The sequence below is a fragment of the Chiroxiphia lanceolata genome, chromosome Z (assembly GCF_009829145.1).
Source record: "Chiroxiphia lanceolata isolate bChiLan1 chromosome Z, bChiLan1.pri, whole genome shotgun sequence".
Lineage (NCBI taxonomy): Eukaryota > Metazoa > Chordata > Aves > Passeriformes > Pipridae > Chiroxiphia > Chiroxiphia lanceolata.
In genome coordinates, this window is record NC_045671.1 from 50,937,113 (window position 1) to 50,963,912 (window position 26,800).

Genomic DNA, 26,800 nt, shown 5'->3' on the forward strand with positions numbered 1-26,800 from the left:
CACAAACTGAAACTGACCCCCAAATATACATGTTCATCATGTCTAAGTTTTCTGTGTGTGAATTGTACTGAAAACCTAATTCTGATTTGTGCTCACAGGTGGTGGTTTTTTTCAAGAAATACTCATGGTTTTTATATAAGCTTTGCAGCATAAGTTTACAATAAGTAAACATTTCTAATGCAGTCTCTTGCTCAGAAGCATAAACATTTCTGCTAGCAACTTGTAAATACACTCCAACCAGAATGTGTAAGTGCTTCTCTTGAAAAATACCTAGAAATTATTACTTAACTGCATAGGATTATAATATTTTTATTATGATAATCTATGAAAAAATTAATTTTTATGTGCACACTGTTGTTTAACATCACAAGTCTTGACAGATCACAGAACAAAACTTCCCATCTGATTTTTATGTCAATTCCCCAGTCTACTGAAAACTGTATTAACATACAGTTGGATTTTACAAAGAAATCAACACAGTTCAAAATGCTTAAGATCTTGCAATATTTAAAATTACAATGCATGATTTAAATATTTACTCCAAGTAGTGTTAAAGGACCACTGTCAAACTCTTATGACTAAAATTTCCCAAGTCTTAACAAAAATAATCACAGTCCTTTTTACTTAAGACATACCATTTATCTAGTAATGAATTCCTTATAATACAAAAAATAATTTACTGACCCTCAAAAACTACTTTCATTTGGATTATAGCAGCAGCTTACTAACAAGCTCTGTTTGGGGTTATGTGCATGTAAAGCTCACTTCTGAGCTAGAAAATTATCCCCTAGATTTTGGTAAACAAAAAGTCCAGGCAATTTTGGTTATGAACATATACTTCATGGAGTTAAGCACAGCTTAACAGGGCATTTTGACAGTGATCTAGACATTTAAAGATCTTAGCTAATAGAGATACTGAGCAGAGAATTAAACACAAATGACAGACGATGGAGGTTATCTGTCCTTTTGAATTTACATGCCTATGCGTCTTCTCATAGCAGCTCAGGCTGTACAATACAGTAAAATCTGGCTACAGAGATTCTAATATTGGATGAAATAAACAAATTTATAGTGGTATAATACTGAATACCAATTCACTCTCCTAATGAATGTTTGCAAAATTTTAGCAACTGACATCCATACTGGCAGGCTTTGTGACACAAGAGTTCTGTCTGTCTGCCACATTGCACAGGGTTATCTCCAGTGCTCCTACAGCCTTCATAAAAGCATAGAGCACAATTATTACACAATTATTACTAGTGTTACACTGCAGATGGATAATTTGCAGGAATTCAGTTACTGCTGGGTAACATGTGACATCATGGCTTCCTCTGGATAACTAGCATAAGCTTTAGTGCTACGTATTTCCTCAGCCTGTTCTAGGCTAACTTTTTATATTTTTTACTCTGGTCAACTGAGGCCAAGATAAAATGCTCTTGGTTTTAAGACATAAATCTACTCACTAAATGGGGGACCCCTGGTGGTCTAGTGGTTAGGATGCAGCACTCTCACTGCTGCAGCCCAGGTTCAATTCCCAGTCAGGGAAACTCCCCTGGGCAGATGGAGCTCGTCAGCCCTGTAAGGCCATCCATCTAAGAGAAGGTCACTCTAAACAAACCTACGTCCTGAGGACCCCGCTGCCACTGTCCAAGCTCACTCGGCCCCAGCAGATGAACCTTAGGATTAAAGGGTGGGCTCAGCTCAGCGCACACTGTGTCTCACCTAAAAAATCCACTGCACAGGCTCAAAGGGTAAAGACCTTTCCCAAATCTTCGTTCGCAAAGACTGGCCATAAATACATATACATACCCACTAAATACTCCTCATGCCATACGCTGATGTACATGGATTTCTCAAAAAAAAAAGGAGACTGTGATCTGAGTGATAACAGGTCTTTCATGTGCTGCATCTCTGCATGTCTCGCCCACTCATAATTTTGCTTCAGCTTGGAGATAGGCACTGCTAACAAGAACTAGGCACACAGCCAATCAGTACAAATCCTGGTGAAGAATATATTCAGACAGTAAAGGCAGGAGTGTAGTGATCTGTGAGAGGGAAAAAGCACTACATAACATATTCTCTTTCATCATTTTTAGACAGATCTGGTTTTTATTTTGCAATTGTTTTTCTTTTTTCACCAGAATTTGCACCTATTCAGAGGGCTATCAGCTTCCTCTCCACCATGACTTAGACAGAGCCCAAACTCTGGGCTCCCTTTCTATTGGCTATGATGGGGGGAAAAAGCTTCTGCTAAAGTGAAAGCCAAATAAAAAAGGCTAAACTGCACTAAACTTTGGGAGAAACATTTGCACTCTTTCTAGGAACATATATATGTCTATGTACAAAAATAACATCAGACAGCGTCCTTTTAAAAAAGTTAAATATATATAGACTGTTGGAATAATTGCACAAACTAACCATTTCAACAGCTTTTAAATATCACACATTCAATTTTCATAAACAATTTACAATCTAGTTTAGCAGTTCTCAATGTATTCAACATTGTTTTGGAACAGACTCAAATGCAACACACTTTACATTTCATAAAAACCATGTGCAGATACAAACACACTTCAGACACAAACAGTAAACAGTTCAAGTTACATTCACTTTGTGGTAACAAAGTCAACCAGCTGCTTCATGCAGTACCCTGGAATATGGCAAGGCCATGTGAAAGCCTCCATCCTTTCCCTAACACAGATCATCAACAACCAAGTTACAATACAGTCACATAAAAATACTCTTAAGCACAAATAAAACCTTTAAGCCTGTCACAGTCCAGTTCTCTCAAACTTCCAAACCAACATATTCTATAAGAATTTTTATGAGCTTATCAGAAAAAAAAAAAGCACATCAAGAAAAGGCTCAATCTGCTTTGTATAGGCTAGTCTAACACATTAATGCATGAGTTCACAAATTCTCTAATTCCTAACTCACACACATACAAGCAAAACAGTTCCCTAGCTAATGGTGAGAGTGCTCCTGCTTGCTCCTCTCTCCTGGTGCAACCATTCCTTGCGCCACACCAGGAAACATGAAGGCCTCAACAAGTCCATCTGCTGTTGGATCTGCACCAAAAACTTTTTAGATAAGCTGATGTATCTCTGACTTCCAGCTTGGAAGTTTGGTCTATAGAATTTCCGTATGTTAGTGTATTCTAAAGAAACTGCAAGACAGGTACTTTGCAAAGATAAAGATGCAGGTGATGAGGGGTGCAGCAAACACCACCCCACAAGTGGCAATGGCTGTGGGATGGCCCAAGTACTCTTTCTGCCTACTGAGTCCTGCACAGGTGTTGCTCTTGCTTTGTCCTAATGGCGCTGCTTCCAGCATATGCTAGGTCTTAGCAAGAGCTCTGTTAGCAAAACGTGAGCAGGAGTTGATGAATAATCACAAACCTAGTACTACATCAACAAGGTTTCAGGTGTGAATGTCAAACCTCCCATTTTGGCATAAATCCATCTGTCAGAATTGTAACAAAAATAAAGTAACATATTTCAATCACAATACATGTGCAAAAGTGCCCTGAAAAAATAGAACAAAAAGTAGCTTTGGCTAACGCTACTAGCTTACATAGTTTTTATAAAAATACAAATAAAGTAGGTAAAAATAAGGAGAATTTTTGCAGCTCACCTGTATCAATTTACCATCTTTTTGCTAATGCATACTGCTTTTGCTTGTATCGACGCTTTCACAAGCCATTTCATTTTACAGAGGGTAACAAATCACACAATACTGACTGTCACTGAGAAGTGATTCTCGAATTTGTAATGCGAAGTGCTATGCTCGCAATGGATCTCATGGCACAGGTAGAAATCTTGTGACAAACTCCAGCCTGGGAGATGTAGTTGGAAGCTAACCGGTACAGCCTTTCTGCCCCAAATATGTTAAAGTGCCCAGGAAGTACCTTCTCCACAAGTCCTCTGTCCACTAACTCCATAAGGCGCTGGCAGCTTGCAACATAGTCACTGATTCTACTGTAGGGCAGCCAGTCAATCATGGATCCATCATACACCACATCCCCACTGAACAGAATCTTCCTGTCCTTGTCATGTAAGCAAATACTGCCCCTGGAATGACCAGGCATGTGCATGACAGTGAGCTGTCGATCTCCAAGGCTGATCACATCCCCTGCAAACAGATTTGTTACAGGAAAATATATGAATTTATCATGTTCATTAAACACCATGAGGAGAACTACCTACCCACAGGCAAAGATTTATAAATACTATTATAAACACTATTTATAAATAATAAATATCTGCAACAACAGAAGCAGGGCACCAAAGAGGTGTCTGAAAGATATGCTTGACAAAAAGGTATTTTCTAATGATACTAATAGTTAAAACAGGCTTAGTCTGTATTAATGGAATCTATTCCCACTCTAATAAATTAAATAATGTGAAAAGCAATGGAATAGAGAAAATAAAACAGGAAACAAACAAAACACATCTAAGATGAGTTTCTTTTGAAAAGTTTAAAAAGTAAGTATTTTACAATTTATTATCATTTTCTCCTCACTTAAATCACCTAGAATTGCATTCTAGGCAAAAGGAAAGAACATAAACTGCTGGAGGAGAACCAAGACTGGCCTCCACACACTTTCTTCATCTCATTCAATAAGATATAAAAATAGACATTTCTTAACATTAGGTAATTTTTTGCCAGTTTAAATGTGAATTCACTTTCATTAAACCAACCACTGAACTGATACTTTCAGCAGAAAGTCAGTCTCACGTCTCAGTGAACATTATTTTAGAAACTTCGATATTATGTTGATACTTACATGCTTGCTCTTTCACAAGATTATTTTAATAATCCCTTCCTTTTAAAGAAAAAAAGCCTTAAATTTCTGTTGATTTACTACAGCTAAGTGTCACATCCGCTGTTCACTGAATCCTTCAGTAAGTTCGGTTCTGCTTTTCCAAGCACCTATGTGGGATGGTCTAATAAAGCCAAGAGAGTAAGTTCTCAGCCAAAGGTGTCACTTGTCTGTCAGACACCTATCCTTTAACTTCTGCTGCACTGTATTGTACAGTTTAGGTGGTTTGTTGCCAAAAAAACTAGTCCTGTCACCTGTGAAAGACTAAATTGCTTCTCTGATCTGCAACAAGCCACTTCTGTAAATGTTACATCAGTAACAAGCCACTTTTTACAGACGTTTAACATACTTCACGTAAAATTCCGTAAATGCCTGTAAATTCTGTACAACAAAAACTGTATCCACAGTACATATTTCAAGAAACTGTTAACTGCATTGCTGCGTCTTGGCAGCTTATAAATAAGGGTCACCAGATGGCAGATCCGATTGACTCGGTGACACACTGTTCGAAGCCTGAGGATAAACCTGTGGTACTCAATTAAGTCACTTAAATCACTGCTGAGCGGTTCTTATTCTAATGGAGAAAAAAACAAACCAAAACCCACAAAAAACACCCAAACAAATAAAAAGAAACAGTACCCTCCAAAAAACAAACAAAAAAAAGGGGGAAAAATCCCCCAAACCAACCAAACAAAACCACCCTGATGCCAAATACTTTCAGAACTGCTGGAAACGAGGTTTAACCCACTACGCGTCTCCTTCGTCCCTGCTGACCGCGGCTTGTAGGTTGACGGGAGTGAAAAAACACACCGGTTTAACTATTTTATACGAGGAGCCGAGTAAAGCAGTACGCGCAGGGCGGCAGAGACGCAGCTCCAGGGTGGATAACCAGAGCTCCCGGTTCCTCACCTTCCTGCAGGAGGCGGCTGGGCCGCACGGGCGGGACGCGGAACTGCCGCGCGCTCCAGCCGGGCTGCGGCGGCCGCGCCACCTCCCGGTCCGACAGCCACGTCACGGCCTCGTAGTTGTCGCCGCGCAGCAGCGCGGCCGCCTCGGCGCTGTGCACCGCCACCTCCTCGAAGTGCTGCAGCCCACCCGAGTGGTCGAAGTGGACGTGCGTGGCCACGGCCAGCAGCGGCCGCGGCCCAGAGCCCTCGGCCGGCGCCAGCAGCCCGGAGTCGCGCAGGTAGTCGGGCAGGCTGCGCAGCCCCAGCCCGGCGTCGATCACCACGTCCCGCTGCGAGCCCCGCACCAGCCAGATGTTGGCCCGGTTGCCGGACTCGTAGAAGCGCTCCTGGATCCAGAAGATGCCGCCGCCCAGGGACTTGTGCGCGAACCACTCCAGCGCCGACATGGCCCGGCCGTCTCTGGTCGGCGGCGGGCGGGGCTGGCACGGCCCAGCCCACTGCGGCAGCGGCGGGCGGAGCGCGAAGGTTGAGAAGCGGGGGAGCCTTGAGGGGTCGGTGGGTCTGGCTGCGGCGTGAGGGGGCGAGCGGGTTGAATCCCCTTCTCTGCCGGGGCAGTACCCGGGGGAGGCGGCTGAGACCCGCCCTCGGGTGGGGAGGTAAAGCCGAAACGCCCTGGGCCCTTCAGGGACCCCTGACGGTTTGGGGCGGGGGGTGGCGGGCGGTCAGCGAGGGGAGGGGGAGCGGGAAAGGGACGGAGAGGAGCCGAGAGGCGTATCCTCACACGGTAGGGGTTAGTGACCGTCGTGACAAACATCTTCACCTGTTTACCTTCAGGACGTCAGATTAAAAAAAAATAAACACCCACAAAAACTTAGTATCTAAAGTTCGGTTCTTTCTTCTGTATATGCTCTTCAGCTGATTGCATCTGCTTCTGAAATGCAAGGGTCTACGATCCACAAAACACAATCGGGTGATTCGTTCTGAGGGTACCGGGAACCCGTGGGAGTGCTCAGCCTCCTCCCGTCCGCTGCCGTCCGTCCAGCCGCCTGGCAGGTGCCAGGGATCCCGATTCCAGAGGCCTTTCCCTCCCCAAGGCATCGGCTGCCTTCCCCTGAGTGAGTGCCCGAGAAACTGAATACGTAAGTTTGAAGAGGTTTTAAAAGCTTAAATCTGAAAATCTTCTCATTTGTAGAGTAAATGACACACAAACTACCCGTAAATATGAAAATGCCCCCAGGTGCTTCGTTAGACATCCCTCGTGGCAGCCAGAGCGCTAGTTGTAACTTTGTCATGCTTGGTAGCTCAGTTGTTCAACTTTACTTTCCCTTCACGATTTGCCCGGTCATCTCTCACTGTCAGTTTATGCCGTCAGTAGACATAAACCTTCTAAGCCAGTATGCTTGAAAAAACCACAAGTTTGGGTAAAAATTTGGAGTTGAAATACTGCTAGTTTTAAACCTTGTTACTTCTCATCAGACTAATGCTCTTTTTTCAAGGGAATTTACTGAGAATTAATTTTAAAGCAGCATTTTAAAAATGAACCTTTGTATTCACTACATTTAATGTAAAGCACCTCTGTCTGTGGTAGCTCAACTTTTATTTTGTTGTGTTGTTCTGTTGTTGGACTCAAAGTGGGGATAGTACTTAAATTTATTACTAACAGGATAAGAGCCAAAGAGTGAGAAATAAAACAGTCTTAAAAACACCTTCCCCCATCCCTCCTTCCATGTTCTCCCTTTTCCCCTGCAGTGGTGCAGGGGGACGGGGAATGGGGGCTGCAGTCAGCTGTTGTTTCTGCCGCTGCTCAGAGACAGGAGTCCTTCTCTTGCTTCTGTGGGCTCCCTCCCCTGGGAGACAGTCCTTGATGGACCTCTCCAGCATGAGTCCATCCCTGGGGCAGCAGTTCTTCCCAAACTGCTGTCCCGTGGGTCACTCCTCTATGGGGTGCAATCCTTCACCAATGAGCTGTACCGACGTGGGTCCCCCACAGGGGCCACAAGTCCTACCCAGGAAAAACCTGCTCCAACGTGGGCTTCCCTCTCCACAGGCTGCAGGTATTGGGCAGGACCCTGTTCCATCTTGGGCCTCCCACAGAGTCACAGCCTCCTTCATGCATCCATCTGCTCCAATATGGGCTCCTCCATGAGCTGCAGGGGCACAGCTGCTCCACCATGGTCTGCACCACGGGCTGCAGGGGCCTCAGCTCTGGTACCTGGAGCACCTCCTGCCCCTCCTTCTGCACTGACCTTGGTGTCTACTTGGTTGTTCCCATGTTCTCATTCCACTCTTCCCTGGCTGTAATTCTTTCTGCACAACCAGCTTCTGTTCTTAAATATGTTATCACAGAGGTGTTACTATTACTCCTAATTGGTTTGGCCTTGGCCAGTGGCAGGAAGTTCATCCTGGAGCCAGCTGGCATTGGCTCCACGAGACAGGGGAAGCTTCTAGCACCTTCTAAGAGAAGCCACCCCTGTAGGCCCCCCTCCCGCTACTAAAACCCAGCCACAGAAACCCACTACACACACCTAGATAATATAATTGCTCACATTTGGGGCTTGACTGTATCTTTTATCTTTCTCCATTCTGCAAGGCTCACATCTTGCTTTTCATCCTATTTTCAAAGGATTTTGTTTCTTTTTTATTTTCCTTTTTTTTTTTTTTTCATTCCAGTTAATTACATGCTTAGCTTTTGCTTTGTTTTCTTTCCTAAAAATGATTTATTTAGGGCTCTCTGCTTAGTTGTAGACAGTATTTTGTGCTGCAGAGTGCCATGGAAATACATAATGTGATTTTGTTTCATCCAAACAGAGCTTATTTCTCTTGAAAATCACAAGTAGGAAAAAACTGGCATCAACCTGTTTCTCACTGGCATGTAATAAAAAGACCATTGCTTCTGTTTGGGGAGAACTAGTTGTGATGATGCAGGTACAGCAGTAGGTATGGAACAGACCTATTCATACTAAGCAAGGTACAGTACAGTGACCTTCCAGTCAGTGATAAATAGCTTGTGGTTTTTCTGGGCTGGGGACTTGAACTAATCTCTGTGTGGCCTTGGGCTGTGAGCAGTAGCACACTGCTCCATCCAAGCTTCTCTTGGATCACACTTCTTGACATCTTACCCCAATCTCATATTTTGCTTTACTTGCCAACCCATGGGTCAAGCAATTCATGAGATGAAGGTTGGTGTAACAAGTGTAACCAGTGAAGGTGGAGAGATATGACTGTAAATGTTTTGCAGGCTCTTTTTCTTTTATACCCTTTGTTAAACATTTTAGTTAGAAACAAGCTCCTTTTATCAGCAGTTAGCTTGCAGTCCTGCTGGAGTCTTTTTGATACCTTTTGATTGCCTTAAGCCTCTTTCCCTGTGTCACTTCATCAGGACCCAAAACTAGTTACTAAGATAAAGGACAAAAAACAATCTAAGGATGAAGAAGTCATGAATGATAAACACAAACTAGGTTTTGGAAAAAAGATCAGAAATTAAAGAATGTATTAACATAAAGTTCAGGGTCCTTAAACCTTTATTCCCCTTTTTGTTTCTGGTTCTAATTAAACTCAATACAGTGAAACTAAGATTTGGAAGAAGAAAGTTTAAAACTCTTAGGCTGGGAGGTAATTTCAGGCATGCAGAGGTGGCTGGCAGAAATAAGGGAATGAAGCTGATTTTAGGCATGTACCAAATTTATGGGCTGTTGAAGAACCTATGAAAATGGCTTCCTGTTTAAAAATGATCTTTCATCTTAAAATGATTGTGATCTTTGTTAGACATTAATTTTCTAGGTAATATATACATGAATTTGAAACACATAATGAAAATATGTATGTTTAAAAATCTGTAATATTTTCAGTACCTCCAAATGGCTGGGTCAGGTAGAGGAAGAGGACGTGCTTCGTTTACCTTCAACATTGAGGCTATTGGATTTGGTAATGGTGCAGCTCTACCTGATGTCATCTGTAAGCCTCCACCACCATTTCCAGTAAGTACAACCAGTACTGTGGAGCACATTCTGTGTTCAGGTAAAGTGTGTCCACACTTGTGTTTAAGTAACATAATGAAATATATGAACAACCCCAAGCAGTTTTGAAGTATTTAATAGAAGTCACGATTTTTCTTATTGCTAATTCCTGTCCCTTTGCTAACTGTTATTATTTATTTATGTTATTACGTTATATATTTAACTAGATTGGTTGCAAGCTGTTAGCATGTTGAAGTCCTCATCATGATTTGGTTTTCTGGACATTACAGTAGTGGTAACACTGGATACCTAAATTCATCTGAAATTAATTTAATTTAATTGTATAATTAAGGAAGCTTAATTGAGTCTTGGCATTTGGGATGTATTTGAAAATTAAAGGGGAAGAAAGAGCATTTTCTGACTGTGTTTTGCTGTGCAAGGAAGCTTGGACTATTTTGAGGCAGAAAAGTAGTCTTACAATGTTGCAGTTTTATATAGGAGAATTTATCATTTATGTCAGGATTTGATCGAAGCGCATGAAATTTTTTGCAATCTCATGTGTTATGATACAGAACTTGCAAGTTTTACATACAATTGGTGCTACACTGAGATTTCTCTGAATTGTTTTCTCACCCAAGGCTTTGACTTACAGAACTAGATGCTGTTTATCCTCTTAGTCCAGCATTACAATTAAGCTGTGATTTCATATTACTAAATCATCTGTAACTGTTTCTAATGTGAATGTTGCAGTCTGCTTGATAGCGCAGTTCTGTGCCATCTGAATTCTGTATAATCTGCAGGTTCTGAGTTACAGTTAGCCTTGTAGGAGAGTTATTAGCCCCAGTGTATGTAATGTATACCATGGATAAGTTAAAAATGCTTTCTTCCTGTCGTTGTCGGGATGGACACCACACTGGGATGTCACACAGAAAAGCCTTTATTTCATACAAATATGGCCAATTTATAGTCTCTCCTAGCCAGCGTATTTCACCACCATTGGTGCCCTTACTACATACCCATCTTAAAATTGGCTGCTCTATAGTTTCTGCAACTCAAGGTCACTCAGCAAACAGTCCAGGCTCTCTGGCTGTCACAGCTGCCCTGCAACTCCCTCCTCCCTGTCCACTTTCTCATCTTTGTTGTTTACATTCCTTCACAACTTCACATCTGCAAGGGCCCAAGCTGTCAACAGCTCAATTGCCTCCCACATCTTCCTTCTATGAAGAAAGTTTCAGAAGCAAGTTAAACTTCTCAGGGCAAATCTAGTGCCATTTAAGAAAATCAGAGTTAACCCAGTTGTATAACTAGGGTCAATAAAAAATTCAAGTGTTAGATTTAATAATGGGTCAATGACCAAAAGTGTGTTACAGCTGTTGACTGACAGTGAAATAATTTGAAGCAGTGAACTGTTGCTAATAAATATAGCTGTAAGCAGTAAACTCCTTTCATGGCCCAGCTCTGGGACTTGTGATAGGATTTTTTGTTCTGCAACCTAACACTCAGGTATTTATTGTGCACCATTTGTCATGTGAGAGAAACAACACCCCTTGTGTAATTCTGTCTTTAGGATTCTTGATATTTTTAAACTATTTTTGTATATTTATCTTTCCCAATGTCAAGATTCATAGTTAAGACAAAAAACAAAAACCAAAACAAACCAAATATCACAAAAAAAACCAAAAAACACACACCAAAAAAAACCCCAAAAAGCAAACCAACCAAACAAAAAAGCCAACTAACCAACAACCAAAAAACTCCCTACCCAAGAAAATACAAACCCAAAAAAATCCAAGCCTTGACAATTCATTTAAATTCAGCTGACAGAAACTGAATTGTGTGAGGGCCTTTGTACTACCTGGTTGTATGACAACACTACGTATTCCCATGACAATAGTCATGGAAAAGGTGTCCATGGTATTCAGAAATCATACTTAATGTGGTTAAAACACTGTTTTAGAAGTGGTTAAGGCCAGCACTATGAATGAAGAGAGGAGAAATGGTTTCTGAGTAAGGTTGGTGAGAAAAACTGCTTTTGGCTAGTTGGGATGACTATGAATGACTATTTCACAGTTTTAACATTTTTTTTTCTTGATTTCTTGATACATTTTTGCGGAGAGATACAGTCAAGTTATATAAGGTATAAATTTAGATGTAAACATAGTTACTATGCATGTCAGAATGCAATATAGTATACTTGTGAAGTAGTGTAATGAATAGTTGCATTCTTCTTTTATTAGCTGTGTTTATTGTAGCTTTTATTAGTGTACCTGTGTATTTGGTGGATATCAAGACCTTATATATAATAAACATGATTTGTACAGAGTACAGACAATAAGCCAGTGCCTCTGAAAACAGGAGAAGATGAAGACTACATGTTGGCCTTAAAACAAGATCTTAGAGGAACTATGAAAAGAATGCCGTACTTTTTGACAGTAGAAGAAGAACATCAAGGTTTGTGAACTTTTTATTTATATCTTTAGTTACTATTCTGGGAAGGCCGATATAGGGAAATGCACGTGTTGAAGATGAGTTTCACACTAATAATGAGGAAGAAAAAATAGCAACTTAAGATAATAGGGAGTTTTTCTGCTTTTACGCTTATTGAAATCATGAGTGACCTCTACAAGTGCTATAACTGGAAAGCAACTACTGTTGAAAAAGAAAGGTATGAAACATCTACTCCATTTGTTATACAGTAAGAAACATTTAGACCAACTACATGCAGTCTTTTCAATTATATGCTGGCCTATACGAGTGCAGTAGGCATTTCTACATATTAAAATGCCATAAAATTTTGCATTAGAGCAAAGAAATCCATAGTAAATACTAGTCTTGAAATTCAGCTTTCATTGTGTAAAGATATACTCAAAATAATCAATATTATATTTGATAGATGAACATTCTAAAAGGTACTCAGCTTTTTTTCCCCCCTAAGTCCATTCAGGAAATATTAGTATGTCTTACAGACAAGTCACTGGAAATGTGAAGACTGAGGTGAAGATAAGTGATTTACTGAGGTTTGCACCAGAAGCAGAGCTGGATTAGAAACCAGATCTTGATCTTATTCTGCTTGATCTCAGAATTTCTTTTGCTTGCATGTAATTAAATATTAACATAGAGGTGCCTAGTGTAATCCTCTCTGAATTTTGTTAATTTCTGTTCATGGTGTAGTGGTGAATTCTAGATGGTTTTGAGACTGCAATTTTTTTAATTAGGCCTTGACTGTTACACTGAATAACACACCTTATTCATTGTCCACTTGTTCTTCTACTAAAGCCCAGTATAAAATGGAGCAGTGCCCTACAGTGTGAGCAGTAAATACACTGCCAGACTGACGTTGTGGTTCACAAAAGGCAGAGTATTTCCCCTGACATGCAGCTGGAGGCCAGCAACCACTGGGACGCAGCTCTAGTGCAGCACAAGCACAGACCAGGGTGGACCCTGACAGTGCAGCCAGATAAAACTGGTTATGAGGCAAGAACAGATCTGATCCTTATTTCTGGATCCCTTTATGATGAGATAAGAACTCTAAATGACTCTATTATCACATTGTCTCAGTTTGAAGAGACGGGAATGTTTGCTACAGAGCATGAGTTATGAGACAAACCAAACTCCTCTCTCTCAGCAATTGTAAATTCAAAATTAAGGGGCTTTAATCGAGGAAGTGTGGAAAAAACCAGAAGAAATAACAACCCTTTATTAAAAGATATATGTATGTTGGCAAGAACAGTAACAGAACACAAAAAAAGCCTAGACAATAGTCCTGTACCCAAAAGTCCCCTTCAAACAAAAGAAAAAAAAGTCTGAATGAATACTTCTCTGTCCTTTAGCGCAGTGCCAATCGTGGCCGGCAGGGGGCGCTGTTGGATCGCTGGAGGTGCAGAGCCTGCAGTGCTCTGTGTTGTCCTGCAGGGGGCGCTGTTGGGCTCTGTCGGTCCCCACACAGGGAGGGGTCTGGGGGTTGGTCTCGGGTCGCAGGAGGAGCCGAAAAGAAAACGGGGACCCTGCCCCCAATGGGAGAAGGGGGAAAGGAAAACAGTCCACCCACAAAACTCATTGTTGTCCTCAGCTGACAGTGTCCCAAGGCTCCTCCTTTCTTCTCCCGGTGAGCACAAAAACTCTCCAATGAGAACACAGCAAGTCCGGGCTGGAGACAAAGACAGCCTGCCCGCAAGTCGAGGCCAGCAGTCAGGGCTGACCAGGGCGGGAAGCCAGAAGGACCGGTCTCCAGGCCCCCTCTCCAAAAGCACGCACGCAAGACCCCCGTCTCCATCCCAGAGCGAGAGCTCAGCCAAAAACTGCCTTCTCCCTTCTAAGGAGTGCCAGCAACCCCCCAAAACTCCTCCCTACCTTCCCCCAGCCTCCGATGGGCCATTTGTTAGGAATGCAGCTCAGCTGGCTAGACCCTTTGTAACGCTAATCGCCTCCCTTTCCATTCAAACTCCGTCTTTCCTACAGTGGGGGCAGGGGGAAGAAAAATTCCCCCCTCCTGGATTTCTAACTTATAACACACATCTTCTCTTTCATCTTCTGAGTAAACAAATTTCAATCAGTTTGGATTCTCATTTCACTAGAGGCTTGCTGTGCTTTTGATCTTCTTCAGGCTTGAAGTTTGCTATTTCCGTTAGAGGCACAAAACAGGAAACTGCTATGCCTGAGAGCCAGTCAGGGTTATTTCCAAGGAGCCTGTTGCTTTATGAGAAAATGTTATCTCTCTTTTCCAACTTTGTGATTGTTCTTACTGATCACCTCAAAATCATCTTTGTTTCTGCAACCTTCTTTCAGAATGGAGAGATCTCTCTCTCTTCCTTTGTTCCTTAGTAGAACCACCAGCTTGGAATACTGGTTTTTAATATCAAAATTGGAAATTGCAGAGAAAGCGGGTAGACCACTTGATAGACTGAAATAATGCTCTTAATGTTCTCATCATCTCATCATCTTACCCTTACCAAGGGTAAGTTGGTAAGTCGAGGTAACTTTTTATTAAATCGTAAGTTGTACAAAAATGCTGTATCTGAGGGATGTGCTATAATTACATCAGGAGTAGTCAGCAGTTTAAAAAGCTTGTTTTCATATCAGTCATAGTGTGCAGTTGTCTCTGGGACTGCACTCTGGCAGAAGTGGCCTAGTTTTAAGAAAATTGCATTTATCCCCCCAGAATAGACTGCTTTTAACTGATCTTTTCTGTTACCTGGTTTACAGCTGTTTGCTCCACTTTATTTCATTAAAACATCTGCTAGAACTAAGAGGAGGCAGGAGGGGGACTGTAGGCAAGAACTTCATAAATTGGCTTTACTACAAGAGTGACTGGATTGTTTTAAACCCTCAGCACAACATCTCTGAGCCAAATGGTCCTTGAAAGTGCAAGAAGGGAAACATTTTAATTAGTTGGGATGTAGCTATCTGTCTCAATATTCAGGTAGTAAACAAAAGCTCCATATATTGCTACCTGTCAAATTTGATGTGTTGGTGTGCCATATAGAATAGATTTTCATCATTCATTTCACTGCTCATGTTGAGCGAATAGTAGGCATATTCTATAGAAAGTTCTTTATTTTCCTCATTAAATTAGCTATTAATCATTCATATTTTTCCGTTAGGTATATCTGCTATGACTGGGTGACTGCCACCTTGGCAGTGGCTTTGAATGAATTCATTAGTTGTGAGAGGTATGAGTCAGTCAATGATTTTTTGTACTGATGGCAGTATTCACTAAAGAGCCTTGAGTTGAAATCAAAACTACTGGCTTCTTTTCCTCTCTTTGCTGACAGTTTCCTACAGCATCTGTGAATGCCCCTGTTATTTTAAATGCAGGCTCTTTCTTGAACAGTTATAAGAAGGTTTTCTGTTTGCCCTCATCATAACTAAGTTTAAAATTAAGCTTCATTTATGATATTTTCTTTCTCCCTGCTGAGCACATATCTGAACAACAGAATGCCATCCTGAGGAACCTAGACAGGCTCAAGAAGTGGGCCCATGAGAATCTCATGAGGTTTAATAGACAAAGTGCAAAGTGCTGCACCTGGGTTGGGGCAACCCCCAGTATCAACACAGGCTGAGGGATGAATGGATCAAGAGCAGCCCTGCCAGGAAGGATTTGGGGGTGCTGGTGGGTGAGAGGCTGGAAATGAGCCATCAATGTGCACTCACAGCCCAGAAAGCCAAATGTGTCCTGGGCTGCATCCAAAGCAGTGTGGGCAGCAGGTCAAGGGAGATGATTCTGTCCCTCTGCTCTGCTCTGGTGAAACCCCACCTGTAGTGCTGCATCCAGCTCTGGGGTCCCAGCACAGGAAGGATATGGACCTGTTGGAGCAAGTCTAGGGGAGAACACCAAGATGATCAGAGGGATGGAGCAGTTCTCCTATGAGGAAAGACTGAGAGAATTGGGATGGTTCGGCCTGGAAAAGAGAAGGCTTCAGGGTGACCTTACTATGGCCTTCCAGTACCTGAAGGAACTTACAGGAAAGATGGGGCAAGACTGTTTATGAGAGCACGTAGTGACAGGACAAGGGGAAATGGGTTCAAACTGAAGCAGAGCAGGTTTCATAGATATAAGGAAAGTATTTTTTTCTGTGAGGGTGGTGAGGCACTGAAAGAGGTTGCCCAGGGAAGCTGGTAGATGCCCCATCCCTGGAAGTGTTCAAGGCCAGGTTGGATAGGGCTCTGGTATAGTTGAAGGTGCCACTGCCCATGGCACTAGGTGATCTTCGAGATCCTCTTCCAACCCAAACCATTCTATGATTCTCTGTTAGAAGTGTTTGACTCTAAAGGTCAAAGGCTGTCTCAGTTACTATTTTTTGTACAATACCCACAGAAATTATCCCTGTTTGAATAACAGGTTATTAGTGCAATTGGACTCACTAATTTTGCATGAAGTGGATTTTGCAGTTGTGCATGGTAATTCGGTAAGTAAAAAGGGACTGATTTAAAAATACTAACAGATTTTAAATAAAAGGTTTTTTCAATATAAATAGATGTGCTTACATTGTATGACCACTTATGATGCATTTCTCAGTTTAGTTCTTGTACTATATTGTACTGTAATGGATTAAAGTGTGTTGCTGCTTTTTAGGATGGGATGCAAAGCTTTTCCATTGCAGAAGTACTGAAAGTCTTGAAAGGTGATGGTCAGATTGAGACACAGCCTTTTGAGAACTGGGAATTCTGGATGGTTAACATAGGGATGTTAAATGTCACTGACTGGTTTTGTAGCAAAGGTTTGATTGTGAAAATCTTGAGGAGTATAACAGTTAGTGTTACATTTGATGTTTCAACCTAGTTTCCCTGATTAAATCTGCATTTTATAGTTTCATGCTTTTCAAGGATAAAAACATAAATTATAATAATTTTGGAGTGCTTTTTTTGTTTGTTTGTTTGTTTGTTTTCTTACGTTCTTGACAACAAGAAAGTGTTCAATGTGGGAATAAAAAACTACACTGTATGTTTAGTTACAGGAAAATATCAAGGACTAGGTCTGGATTGCCTGTTAAATCAGTTGAAGTCAATAACTCTTTCTATCCTTCTCTATAGCAATTGAGAGGTACAGTCAAAAGTACCAGGACAGTGAAAAGGAGCAGAAAACATGGACTCCAGGTAGCATCTGAGGCTAATTTTCTGTTGACCTGTGAAATGTTCTGCTCTTTTAAGTGTTTGATTCATTATTTTTCAAGCAATAAAAAAGTATGAAAATCCTTACCAAGTCATGCGTTTCTTTTTGAGAGTTATTGTCCTTTGCATGTTTTCAGATCAAGGCAAGTATTGTTTTGTCAGAAAAAAAAGGGGGAAAATCTGATCTTATTTATTTACTGAGTTGTAACAACTGATTTGCAGCAAAAATGCAAGCTTCAGCTCTGACTTCAGCTTTTCTTTTTCCTGACTCACCACACAGATACCAGTTTTGAACTGGGAGCAAACATTGATGTTACTAAAAATAACCCAACCTGATGTCTGTCATGGGTAGTCATACCTGTATAGCTCACTACTGCAAACTTAATTACATAATTTAAATTGAAGGGCCCATGGGCCACTGGAATGGCTGAACTTGTCTCTTTGGGATAGAGGCCAGTTGTCATTATGTGGGGGAAATGACAGTCCTGAGTCCAGTTCCTCGATTTAAATTACAGCTAGAATTCCATAAAACTGTTGTATGCTAAAACATTTCAGCATCCGTGTAAATAGAATCAAGAACAACAGGGGCCTGTTCCTTTCCTTGGTGAATTACAGGGAGAGGACTACTGCAATAAGTCATCATTTTCCTATATTAGAACTGTTTTCTGTACAGATTGGAGAAGACTCCCAAGAGAGATGAAACCAAAGAAGACAATCAAAAAAGGTACATTATATATTTTTAAGAAGCAAATAATTCACAGTAGTTGAGAGACAGAAGATATAGTGGAGCTGGTTAGAGGAAAAAATATTGTAGAAATGTTAATTAGTCCAAATAATCAGGTCTTTTGGCAGGTTTTTTTCTAAATAATTTACTAGTCTGCCTGCCTTTTGTGGGTTTTGCTTTGTTTTTATAGGATGTTTTAACTTATTTGTACAGATTTATCTTCCTTTCCTGACTCCTGTATGGATGTATTTCACTCTACATGTAACAGTGAAAAATTAAAGAAAAAGCTTGTATCTTAATCAGCACTCACCCTTCTATTCAATAAGTAACTGTTCAGATTTCCTTTATATTTTGGGTTTCTCAATTATTTATTATTTGGTTGAGTTTTGCATTTTTTAAGCCTTTTATATGTGGTTTAATGTGGGTTGTTTTCTGTTTTCCCTGGTTTTACTTTTTTTTGTCTGTTTTCAGCTTTCTTCTGCAGAATTGTGAACCAGATCCTTCAACAGCAGTTGGAGCTGGAATTGGCTGTTCTTTTAGGAAAAAAGATTTTGTTACACAGCGTCATTTGTTTCAAAGTGTTTTCTAGTGTACATGATTTTCTTTAAGTTCTCTATAGAAAGCTGTTGTTCTGATGATGTGAAATAACACTTGGCCTCCTGTATCTAGCCGTCTATTTATATATAATTGTATATTTTCTTATTGTTTTTGTCCAAGTCCCTCGTGGCATTTTTCAGTTCAAGGGTAAAATAGAAAAAGAAATGGAAATGTGCAGTAGTGACAAAGACTGGCTCAGCTGGAAGCTTTGTTCCTTTTAATAATGTCATTGAGAAGCATGGTACTAAAGGTAAACTGTAAGATTCAACTGAAAATCAAATACTTATTTGCAAAATCTCTAAAGGTGGGACCAAAATATACCTACTTTTTTTCCCCCTGACAAGAGGAAACCACTGGCTTTTGTAAGCGCATGCACAATAGGTAGCTCCCCAAGATCAATGAAATAATAAATAACTATTAATCCTTGTTTAAAAAATATTATGATTAAGAGAATCACTACTCACTGTGGGATCTTTCCTCTTTCCTTATTGCCAGTTTCTCTGTTGGCTTTTAAAAGTACATTTCCCTACATGGCTATAATGGCAAAGAGATCAGGTGATCATCAGAATTTGATTGGATTAAAAAACAGCTTCCCTCGAAAGCAAAAACTATGTGGTTTAGTTTTTTGGGGGAATTCTGATGATACAGGGGGCATACAAAAGTTATATGACTCAGGACATTTGTATGTAGCTGGTCAGTGACATATCAGCCCTCCTGGTACATATCTTGCTTGTATTTTGAGGACAGCTGACTTAGGTGACACTTTAACGCTTGTGGAACAAAGGTGAGTGAGTCAAGAGAATTTGCATAGAAATTCAACCAGGCTTCCTACCATTCCCCATTGTAGCATGCAGGAGTGGTCTGGGGATCCCTACACAGTTGCATGTACAGGGACAGCTTTATTTTTACACGTCTCTCCCTTCCTCTTTCTAGTTTCCCTGAATGTTTTAACCAAAGATTTGACCACCTGCCTTCTTAGTGACAAAACTTGGGGTAGAATTCCATATCTCTCCCACACTGACCCTGGGCTACGGAACACAGTGTTCTAGATACCAGCACTGCCTGCCAAAAACAAAAAAATAAACAAAAGAAAAAAAAACCCCAGAAAAAAAAAAAAGGTGCTGCCTGGGTTCAGCTGACATTGTAGGCCAGCCATATGCATATGTATATAGCAATCAGGTACATGCATTTTAGCCCAAGTACTTCGAGAATGGGTATTTGGAAATCAGATTAGATTGTATTCCCTTGCCCCTCTAGGGTATATGATGTAGAGAGCTATTTCACTTGAAGTTCTACTAAAGATTGGTCAGTATCTCTAATTTCATGATAAGGGCTAAAGATGCTTGGCATTTAAGGACAAATCTTACATGTCTGTTCTATCTGCATTTAATCTAAAAGCCTGCAGGAGTTTGTGCAGAGATGATAATTCTCAATTGCACTTTACACTTGTTTTCCTTAAAAGCCTACTTCATTCTGGATGTGTTTTCTTTGATGTTCATATTTTACAGAGCAGATTGACTCCCCTCAGCTCTTTGCAGTGCTTTAGTCACATAAGTGTTTCCTAGGCAAAACACTGAAATAAACTCAGTGTTACATATGGCAAATGCTTTTGACAAAATACAGTTGTTTGCTCAGCAGTTCTCAGGGTTCTGCTTCCTTGAGTATTAGGCTGGTATTTGGGCAACTTTGATACAGGGTGCTGCAATTCAGGTAGCTCTTACCTGGGTGTATGGAATGCTATTTTTGACCTTTGCTCCACCATATAATTAATCAGGGAGTAACCTGGTAAAGATCATGTTCATGAATCAGGGGGCTAGGTGCAAATACATTTTGTGGACTCATTAGATGAGAGCCAGCTATGGCCCAAGAGCCATGTAGCTACAGTAACCATGCCTTCTGTGTTACAGCTAATGAACTGTTGTGTTCCTTTTTTTAACTCTACTTATCTGAAGTACCCAGCTGTCATTACTGTATTGTATAAATTAGTAACAATGAATTTCTGTCTTTTCAAGATGATGAAAAATAACAAGTGAGATTTTGTTCTAGTTTCATAACATATTGTGAGCAGGTAGTTGACAAGTCTTTTGTGAAGCTGGACATCATACTTTAGCCAAACCTTTGGTCAACTACTTGTTCAAACTGAATTTCAGATTGGCCTTCTAAGCATGTCTTACATAAACCAGGCACTTACACTTCTATGAATGATGTAGCTCAAAGTCTAAGGTAATTTTAATACAGCCAGTATAGGATTTCCCTGGCATACTCAAGATGTAAGCTTGTAAAACCAAGTAAAACAAAAGAATTTGTGCTTTCCGTATTAAAAAAATAATAGTGATGTATTTTATTTCACCAGGTGCAAAACCAAAAAAGGCAAAAAACTTTGAGCCTAAAAGTAATCTGGATGTGATAAAAAAAATTGAGGTAAGATGTGCATACTCTTTCTAAATTGTACACTAGAGATTGCTGAAGGAAAATGAAACCTAGTATGTTTGTTGGTACAAATGAAATAACCAGAACAGCCTTTATTCTGGCCTTGTCATGTTACTCTGGCACACAGCTGTTCTGCACTGTGGTGGCACAAGAGTTAGAGTAAGGATAGAGCCTGGATAGCTCCTGTTTGTACCTGAACACAACAACCAGTTGCTCTTCACTGGGTAACAATACAGACTAATGTGAACGGCAGAGCTACTGTTGGAGCTTACTGAAGGAGAAACTGGTACCAGAGCTTTTAAATCTATTGCTGTTTCACCATTCATTGGATATCAGGAGAAAATTCTTTACAGAGAGAGTAATCAGGCATTGGAATGGGCTGCCCAGAGAGGTGGTGGATTCACCATCCCTGGAGATTTTTAAACGCAGATTGGACGTGGCACTGAGTGCCATGATCTAGTAAATGGACTGGATTTGGACCAAGGGTTGGACTCGATGATCTCGGAGGTCTTTTCCAACCCAATCGATTCTATGATTCTGTTCTATGATTCTATGATTCTACTGATGTGAGAACTTAAACAATTTAGTAAGTTGAGAGGGAAGAAACATACAGAAAGAGAAACTTAGGAAGTGACCTCTGTTTTGCAGGCAATTACTCGCCGTGTGGGAATGGGAAGCTTAAAGGTGGAACACCTTTGTATTTTTTCTTGTGGTGATCCATCAGTTGTTTGGTGCAGTTATATTATTACATAGAGTATATGGTATTGCTTTATCAGTTAATGACACGGCCTTCTCCTGTCAACTGTGCTATCAGTGGATGGTAAAGGGAAATCATCATCTCAGTCTGTAACACAAGCCATGCTTTTTTAGCCTTTAAGTGTGATGGCTGATGCTTGACCAAGTCTGTATGAAGTTCCTGTGCTTCACATCATGTTGGTTTAAATGTCAGCATTTTCACAGCATTGTTATGCTGTCTTGCTGTTAACTGCAGCTTAATATTTTGGTATTATGAATTGCTGTCACTGTAATATGGGATTACCTTGTAAAGCAGATTGCCTTGTGACAGGAGTTGGAAAAGAAGGATGATGAAGAAGAAAAATCTGAAGATGAGAAAGACAAAACAAAAGACAAAGAAGGTGAAGATGATGAAGAAGCAGAAGAGCCAGATGAATACGGTGAAGAGGAACATGAAGAGGTATAATGTTAGTTTTCCTCTTTATACATTGAGTACTGTGTTGGCTGGAAGCCAAAGAAATGTCCCTAGCTTCTCTGATGCCAAGGGAGAGTTGTTGTGGGAGGCATTATTACATTAATGATCTTTGTTGTACTATATTTTGTTGTAGTTCATTTAAATGAGTGGTTTAGACTTATTATTCACAAAGAGCTCCGAAAAAAAGATCTTGCACACAGGAATGTGTCCTGACACAATCAATACATACAATTACTCTTTTTCATCACTAAAACAGTGATGCCTCTTCTTTCATAGGTATCAGAACTTCATTGGAGTATTTTCCTTTTTCTTTGCCAAGAAAATAAAATCTACTACTGTTTTAAAAGGTGGGCACTCAAGTGCAGTTTAAAGGATGTTTCTTTTATAAATTGTCTTCTCCACAGATAAAATGATAGATTTTTTTCTTCAATTGGTTTAGGAAAATGACTACATTTCCTCCTATTTTGACAATGGAGATGACTTTGGTGATGGCAGTGATGACAATATGGATGAAGCAACATACTAACTGTGGTTGCTAGGTGCTACACTGCTCAAGCCTTACACTACTTGAAGTAGTATTCTGGAGGTAGGCTGAATATCAACAGACCTAATGCTTTAGCTCCATTGGTTTTAAGCAGACTCTCCAAAACCACATTGGAGTTTAATTGTATTATGCTGTAAAAGAGGATATGAGATCCTTTGTTTTGTTTTTTTGCCAAGTGTTTTGCAGATATGCACCTTTTTAAGGTCTTCTGGAATGCCTCCTGATGGAGTAAGCTATATGCCATTGTGTCGCCTCTGCACAGAAAAAGAATGTATGCATTTTACTTGAAATTGTGCCTAAGCATTTGTACTAGTCAGTTCTGTGCCTCAGCAGTGAAATCTTGAAACCAGTCATGAAATTCTTGATGACTGCAGCAAAAGAGATATGGCCTTTATGGACATAAACTGCTTGCATTTGGCAGCTGACTTCTCTGAAGAAGCTTATGTAACTTCTGAGTTCAGGTGACTAGAAATAGTTGATGACTAAGCACTTTAATATAAACTGACTTGAAAAAACCTTAGAAATATAGACAAACAATATGACAGTAATTTGAAAAGCCATTACTGTAGTTAGAAGAATACATTGCCTTTAGTATTTTGGTAAAATGTATTACATTACCTTTATGAATCACCTTAAGTCATAATTAAGGACAATTTGATTTAAAAAGAATTTATGGCAGAAGTTAGGAAATTACAAAATCCTGGTTTCACCAGTTAGTGAAAATTTCAGTCCTTTGCCTCAGTTTCTCTGCCTGTTGCAGACTTTCTTACCTCACAGAGCTGTTAAGTGAGAAGGCAGATATGTATCTATGTAATTGTTAATGCATTTGTTTACTTCCTACAGAACAAACAAGACAGAAACAGACAGCAAATCAATAGAAAATAAAACCCAAAAATGTAAGAAAAGAATGTGGTGCAGTATTTTAATGCATGAGGTTTTAATTAGAAAAGCAAGGGGAGAATGCTAAGAATAGCAAAACCAGAATGTTTGGAAACATCAATTTTATTTAAAAACAAAAGCTGAAGTTTTGAAAATTTGTTACTGAGTTTGAATAATACAGTAACAGTGCATTCTTTGTGTCATCTTTTGATGGTACAAAATATTATTGGTCAGTGTAATTACATTACTATTGATTGTTGTAGTTTTTTGGGTTTGGGGTTTTTTTTTGGATTTTTTTTTTAATTTATTTTTTATTTTCTTAACACATGTTCCTGTTAACTAGTGCTGTTACTGGCTCTAATGAAAAGTTTTAAACAAAACCAATTCTTTTTATCAGCAAAGGAAACTACAGTAGTTTTCCTTACATGTCTGGCATTCTGTCAAGCAGTACTTCACCTCACTTGTGACTGGGAAACAGTTCTGCATTATTCTATGCACTTCTATATGCAGTAAGAATTTAGTCCTTAAGGTGTAGCTTTTAAATGTTCTAATATGTATCATATGTAAAGGAAATTAAACTAAAATACTATGCAGGTCACACCTCAGAGGTATATCACTTTTATTTTGAAGTGTTTATTGAATACAAATGTTTAATAAAGATTCTACTGCATTGCATAGGAAATACATTCTTTCAGTTTTCTTTTTAACATCACACATCAGCAGTTAGGTGTGCCTGCTTCTTGTGTGTGATATACAAAACAGAGATAGAAGATGTGAATTAGGTAAGCATGCTGAAAACTAAATTCACTTGCCATAACTGTAACTGCTGCTGCTGGCTGTTTGCCCCATGCAGGGCATGTCTCCTTCCTGTATCCTGATAGCAGACAGTAGTTCTTGAGGACCAATGGCTTCCTCCACCCATCATACTGCTAGTGGATGAGACAACTGCCTCCCTGCTGCACTGTTGAGAAATACTACTCTGGGAAAAATCAGGTCTTTTTGAGACCTTTGAAAGGTAAACTGTAGTCACTGTCTTCCAGAGGGAACTGCAAAGTCTTAGGCTGGGCCCTCTACGACTGGTTTAACAATGGCAAATAAGGCCATTGCTTAGGTACATGCCAAGTTCTGCAAGGACACAGCTCTGTGCTAAGGCACTTTTAAAGAGCAGTGAGATTGTGCTCTTCAAGAGGTGCAACTCTTTTTAGAAGCTGATTTTCTGATAGCTTAGAATTTATTGCAAGACCATAATGACAATGAAACTGTTCTTTGGTTGTCGGCAAACTGCAGATTTTGACAGGCATCTATTCAAATCCTGTATTTACAGCATAGAAGAAGAAGATTGCTTTCTGTGTGTAGTCATATCACCAAGAATTTCACCAATCCCTACCTTAATTTTTCATATCTACTTCTGGGAATTTACAAGTTCTCAGAAACTTATGCGGAAAAGTTCCAAGTTTACAAGGCATGAACAGGATAAACCATTAAGGCTGCAGTTACGGTATGCTAGATGTAAATGCTATATGCAGCTACTGCCAACAAAATGCTTGCTAGCCAAGGATTTTTATTTTAGATCATACATAAAAACTGGCCAAAACAAATACAAGTAGGGGCCTCCTGTAATAAAACATGCACAGTATGTACAGCTAAGAATATATTATATGCACCACTTTCACCGCTTTCTAAAATAAAACCTTTATTTTACATGTATTACTTATGTTCTTCTAAAAGCAGAAGAGCAGAAGTAATTAAAATAAGACTTGCATCCTCACCCAGAAGTGTTTTACAAAGTTGTATTTTCAGGCTTTATAAAAGTTATACAAAGACTATTTGTGACAATATATTCCAAAGAATAGCAGATTTAAAACACTTCAATTTTATATGATCCAACAGTGCAATACGCACTTAAGTTAAAACCAACTTCCTGATCAATATGTTGCAATTGATCCAAAAGGTGATTTGCAACTCAGTTATTTTGTGTTTTGTTGGTGGTTTTATTTTTAAGAAGTCAGTTTCTGGAAGACTAACTTTACAGATTTTAACTTAAGTCAGATAAGTTTCTTACAGAGCAGTTACCCTGTTTATTCAGAGCTGATGTGATGATGCATTTCCAGTTGTGTTGAACTTTGGAAAAAAAAAGTAAAGATCCCTGCGTCCTGGAGAAAACCATGCCAGCTCATCTTTGTAGTTTAATAGGACCAGGAGTCCTACAATCTTGGAAAAAGACCTACTGCATCTTCTGATAAAAAGTGCTGCATGAAATAAGCTATGTCATACATTTGTAAAAACATTCCAGGCTCTTGATTAGAATGTAATACAGTCCAGTTAAAGACCTGTCCCTTTATGTTTTTCCAAGGACTACTTATCCTAAGGTAAATCAAGGGGACAGTAAGCCACAGGTATTCCAACACTGTAAAGGCCCAAAGCCTGGGACAAAGATCTCTTCATCTGTGCCACCATATAACAAAAAGCATCAGTTAACTACAGACCTCTGTATCCTTACATCAACAGAGACCTTCCTGACCTAGTCAGACCACAGCCAAAGTTAATTTCACTTCTACACCAATGGCAATTTAATACCCATCAGTTCAGGTATGTGCAGTAAATGAGGCTTATGTTGCATCATCACAATAGCTAATTTAATGTGCTTTGACGAATCTGTAAGAAATGGAAGGATAAAGTATTAGAACTGTTGAGATTTCAGGAACAGAATGATGGGGGAAGAAGCAAACTAGTAAATAAGCTTGCAGCAAAAAAGCTGACACATTATATACTGATTATTTTTCCACTTCTCTCTTTGTAAGTTATAATCAAGTTACTTAATCTTGGGTTTTGGTAATGAATAGTATTTTGAGCAGGGCAATGGAGTTTTGCTCCACAAGGTAAACACAACAAAAAAAATTATAGGCACCATCTCATTTTTTATTTAAAAGTATTCTGAGTACACAAGTAACTCCTTCTTTCTGTATGAAGAGTCCAGAGTTGTTGTTTTTTGTTTTGTTTTGATTGTTGTTGGTTTGGTTGGGGGAGGAGAAAAAGAGGGGAAAACCAAGGTTAATCATGAAACTCCATGTGAAACATTCAAGAACATGTAAAATACGCTACTATGTAAAGAAAAAGTCTGA

The 26,800-nt window shown here is 39.8% G+C and overlaps 2 protein-coding genes across 4 annotated transcripts; one reads left to right on the forward strand and one right to left on the reverse strand.

Moving 5' to 3' along the window:
- Window positions 1–297: 297 nt before the first annotated feature.
- Window positions 298–6,215, reverse strand: MBLAC2 (metallo-beta-lactamase domain containing 2). The gene is made up of 3 exons (XM_032675327.1): window positions 5,732–6,215; window positions 1,806–4,131; window positions 298–1,455 (listed from the first exon to the last, which is right to left on the reverse strand). The coding sequence occupies exons 1-2, from the start codon at window positions 6,174–6,176 to the stop codon at window positions 3,743–3,745; spliced, it is 834 nt and encodes a 277-aa protein (XP_032531218.1). The 5' UTR covers window positions 6,177–6,215; the 3' UTR covers window positions 298–1,455; window positions 1,806–3,742.
- Window positions 6,203–26,443, forward strand: POLR3G (RNA polymerase III subunit G). Of its 3 annotated transcripts, XM_032675330.1 has the most exons (9): window positions 6,204–6,281; window positions 6,674–6,869; window positions 9,579–9,707; window positions 12,008–12,137; window positions 17,217–17,279; window positions 17,968–18,018; window positions 20,969–21,036; window positions 22,112–22,240; window positions 22,695–26,443. In XM_032675330.1, exons 3-9 carry the CDS (start codon window positions 9,588–9,590, stop codon window positions 22,779–22,781), a joined length of 648 nt encoding a protein of 215 aa, XP_032531221.1. In that variant the 5' UTR covers window positions 6,204–6,281; window positions 6,674–6,869; window positions 9,579–9,587; the 3' UTR covers window positions 22,782–26,443. The 3 variants fall into 3 exon arrangements, with proteins under 3 accessions (XP_032531220.1, XP_032531221.1, XP_032531219.1); XM_032675329.1 differs by lacking the exons at window positions 17,217–17,279; window positions 17,968–18,018; window positions 20,969–21,036; window positions 22,112–22,240; window positions 22,695–26,443 and adding an exon at window positions 13,756–14,874 and having other exon boundaries at window positions 6,203–6,255; XM_032675328.1 differs by lacking the exons at window positions 17,217–17,279; window positions 17,968–18,018; window positions 20,969–21,036; window positions 22,112–22,240; window positions 22,695–26,443 and adding an exon at window positions 13,756–14,874.
- Window positions 26,444–26,800: the final 357 nt, after the last annotated feature.

Bases quoted from the DNA above. Each gene is read 5' to 3' on its own strand.
- POLR3G (XM_032675329.1), top strand. From the start codon at position 9,588: ATGGCTGGGTCAGGTAGAGGAAGAGGACGTGCTTCGTTTACCTTCAAC. The intron at 9,708-12,007 runs GTAAGTACAACC...TGATTTGTACAG, and splicing joins AGCCTCCACCACCATTTCCA to AGTACAGACAATAAGCCAGT. The intron at 12,138-13,755 runs GTTTGTGAACTT...TGTTGTCCTCAG, and splicing joins AGTAGAAGAAGAACATCAAG to CTGACAGTGTCCCAAGGCTC.
- MBLAC2 (XM_032675327.1), bottom strand. From the start codon at position 6,176: ATGTCGGCGCTGGAGTGGTTCGCGCACAAGTCCCTGGGCGGCGGCATC. The intron at 4,132-5,731 runs GTGAGGAACCGG...ATCTGTTTGCAG, and splicing joins CAGCCGCCTCCTGCAGGAAG to GGGATGTGATCAGCCTTGGA.